Source organism: Trachemys scripta, chromosome 12 (genome assembly GCF_013100865.1).
Source record: "Trachemys scripta elegans isolate TJP31775 chromosome 12, CAS_Tse_1.0, whole genome shotgun sequence".
In the NCBI taxonomy this organism is placed as follows: domain Eukaryota; kingdom Metazoa; phylum Chordata; order Testudines; family Emydidae; genus Trachemys; species Trachemys scripta.
The window spans coordinates 34,344,061-34,347,809 of record NC_048309.1 but is presented as its reverse complement, the minus strand read 5'-3'; the positions used below and the strand labels follow the sequence as shown (position 1 = coordinate 34,347,809).

The 3,749-nt window shown below is 42.2% G+C and overlaps 1 protein-coding gene across 1 annotated transcript; it reads left to right on the top strand.

The window, feature by feature from the left end:
- Positions 1-761: 761 nt before the first annotated feature.
- On the top strand, positions 762-1,733 carry LOC117886091 (olfactory receptor 11A1-like). Its single transcript, XM_034787728.1, has one exon. It carries the CDS (start codon positions 762-764, stop codon positions 1,731-1,733), a length of 972 nt encoding a protein of 323 aa, XP_034643619.1.
- The last annotated feature ends 2,016 nt before the right edge of the window (positions 1,734-3,749 follow it).

Here is a 3,749-nt window from a genome sequence, read left to right as displayed (position 1 = left end):
AGGTGCCAAAACCCCAAAAATAAAATGAAATAAAAAAAAAAACCTGTTGCAAGTTTTCTGTTGTTTGGCAAAATCCTAAAAGCTTTCAATTATAACTATGTCTTATGTTCCAAAGTGACTCAGGGCAGGATTTCCAAAGGTATTTAGGCACCTAAAGATACAGAGAGTTGCCCAGTGGGATTTTCCAAAGCAACTTTCTTAGAAATAAGTGGGAGTTAGGGTCCTAAATATCTTTTAAAAGTTGCCCTAAATCCCTGTTGAAAATGAGTCTTAAGCCCTTAAATCACTTAGGTTTTTCACACTGAGCAGTGTAATGTCTCATTTTTACAAATCTTGGTGTGAGAGATTAAGTGACTAGGGTAGCCACAGGCACATCCCAAGAATATCAAAGTTTCCTGTACTTCCAGAACGGCATAAGCCCGCCCCCTCTGGTGTGACCTCACATGCATGTTGGCAGGGGTGGAGAAATGCGCTCTGCAAAATGGCACCTTCCTTGATGGTACTGGACAAAACCACATCCGGCACCAGACCAAGGTAAAACCCTTCCAAAAACAGGACTGTCTGGCATAAACAGGACAAATGGCCTGCTAATAAGTGAGTGACATATCTGAAGTAACACAGTGACTGGTAGGCCCGGAACTAGAGGCCAGACATTTACGAGTGAGATATTGACACTGTGTATTAATCCAAGTTCTTATATTGCAAATTATATTGCTGAGTTTGTTCAATTTTCCTAGATACAACACATGAAAAAAACTTGAATGGGAGAAAATCAAACATCCATCACGGAATTCATCCTCCTGGGATTTGGGGATCTCCCTCAACTGAAGACCCTTCTCTTCCTGCTGTTTCTAGTGATCTACATTGTGACCATGGCTGGGAACATTCTCATTGTGGCCCTAGTTGTGACTGATCGGCAGCTTCACACCCCTATGTACTTCTTCCTGGGGAACTTGTCCTGCTTGGAGACCTGCTACACCTCCACCATACTTCCCAGGGTGCTGGCCAGTCTCCTGACTGGGGACAGAACCATTTCTGTGAGAGATTGCATTATACAATTTTATATTTTTGGTTCTCTGGCAGCCACAGAATGTTGTCTCTTATCTGTGATGTCCTATGATAGGTATTTAGCAATATGCAAACCACTGCATTATGCAGCCCTTACAAATGGCAGGTTCTGCACCAAGCTAGTGGCTGGGTCTTGGATAGGTGGATTTATGTCTGTGGCCATCATAATATTTATGATTTCACAATTAACATTCTGTGGCCCCAATGAAATTGATCATTTCTTTTGTGATTTAAGCCCAATAATAAAGCTATCCTGCAGTGACATCTGCGTGTTGGAAGTTACAGCTGTCATTTTCTCCTCGATGTTTACTTTGCCACCATTTGCATTAACCCTGGCATCCTACGTTCACATCATCTCCACCATCCTGAGAATCCCATCCACCACGGGGAGGCAAAAGGCCTTTTCCACCTGCTCCTCCCACCTCATTGTGGTGACAATTTTCTATGGAACTCTAGTCATCGTCTACATGCTACCAAAAAACGACACACTGAGAAGCCTCAACAAGGTGTTTTCTGTCTTCTACACAGTCCTGACTCCAATTGTTAATCCCCTCGTCTACAGCCTGAGGAACAAAGAGGTGAAGGAGGCCCTGAGGAAAGCTCACAGTAAATTGCTGTCTTCACCACAAATATTTACAAAAGCAAAGATGATGTTTCTAGGTTAAAATGGAGTCAGGGGAGGCGGATGTGCATGAGTACTGCACATAGCAACAAGGGCACGAGGGGCTGGTGCTTTCAGAATCAGAAGGCGAAGTCTGGATTGCCTTTCGGTATGACTAGAGCTGGTCAGAACATTTCCAAGGAATTTTGTGTGTGTCTCGTGGTTATGAAAATGTCTTGAGCAGGGGGATCCCAGGGCCCAGTCCCTGCTCTGTCAGATTCTGAGTAATCTGGGATGAAAGATTCTGCTTTGGATCAGACAGAGCAGGGACATTAACCTATATCTTCCAGGACGATGTCCACAGACACTCCTGAGATGGGTAGGTCACCCTCAGTAGACACTCAGATCATTGCGTTTCAGTCTCTGTGAAATCAGCTGTGGTAGGGGCTCACTGAGTGACCAGTATCCCTTAGTGGGATTAGTCATGTCAGTAAAATTGTGATGCCACCCCACCGCACCGTGTGTTCTGGCTGTGTAAGATAAGGGTCCTTTAAAAATACCAGGCTGTGTATCTGCCACATGTGTTTAGATAGATAGATAGATAGATAGATAGATAGATAGATAGATAGATAGATAGATAGATAGATGTGTGTCTATGGAGAGAGAGAGAGAGAAAGAGAGAGAGAGAAGGTCCTTTCCATGGATAGCAGTGTGTCCTCCAGTGAAACTGGAAGATTTCTATCCTGCACAAAGTGTCAGGAGACTGGATTTTATTCTCAACTCTGCCTCTGATCTGCTGTTCCATGCCTGTTTCCCCTCCCTTGCTCTGTTTGTCTTTTCCATTTAGATTGTAAACTTTGTGGACTGTCTTTCACTCTCTGTTATCATTATTGTCATCCCTCCATGGTGCTAGATGGGGAAAACACAAACACATTGGGTCAATGAGGTCACAGTCTCAGCTGGGGAGCTCTAGATGCTCACGCAACAAAATAAATAATAGTAACCATCATCAAACTGTCATGGGTGTGCAATGGAACATTGCCTAGTGTTATTCTGGTGGAGTGGAGAAATGGTGTACGAGGGGTGAAAGAAAGTAACTGTTCTCCATCAGGTTGACTCCGGAAGGAACTTTTTCTCAAATATTTGAAAATTAAGGGAGGAGATGGGTAGAGTTCAGGTGACTGGGCAGAGTGCAGGTGATGTGATCAAACATTCTCTTTTCCCATGGTTTTGCAATTTTATGTCAATGTCATTTACACAAATGTGCATGGATGTAAGTCAATGCACCTCCCCTCTCTACTGTTGTTTTACCTTCTTTACCATGTCCTGCCTGAAATTCATTGTAACCACTATGGAGCAGAGATCTTTGCAGCTGTACTGCAAGGCACCTAGCACATCATGAAACCCTCTAAAACAAGTAAAACAAATAAAATAATAATTATTATTATGAATAGATACATATTATGGTCAGTGGCAAAACAAGATTCGTTCTGCTGCCCAGTGAGTAGGCATCAATCCCAACCTAGATAAATGAAAAGACAAGCTCTGAGTGACTATACTCATCCATGATTTGCCTTGAGACTGTCAAAAGAGATGCTAAGTACCTTGTGTAGTATCAGTAGGATGTTTGAAATTCATTAGTTAAGTATGTAGCAGTATGGATAGCCTGACTCATTTTCTGTAAACTCAGGTCTACACTCGAAACGTCAGCTGGTCTAATAATGTTGTTAAGGGGCGTGATTATCTATGACATGTCTATGCTGACAAAAAGACATAATTATATTGACATATCAGCTTCTGCTAATACAGATTATTTCACTTGGGGGAACTATTATAAGATATACCAACAAAGCCATTTCGGCTGGTGTAAGCTGTTTCTACACTATCCTGGCAAAGCTATCCTGGCAAATCATTTCCAAAGGGATCTAAGTTCCCTTTAATCTGCTCTGAATGTGTAAAGTGAATATAATCATAGTTGCATTCAGTGCCAAAGAGTTGTAAAGTGGCCTTAATGTAAATGAAAATCAGGCCCTAAATATTTACCTGTTGCATGTTAATGTCGTTATATGTGGATACATTG

Coding starts and splice junctions, on each gene's coding strand:
- LOC117886091 (XM_034787728.1), top strand. CDS start 762: ATGGGAGAAAATCAAACATCCATCACGGAATTCATCCTCCTGGGATTT.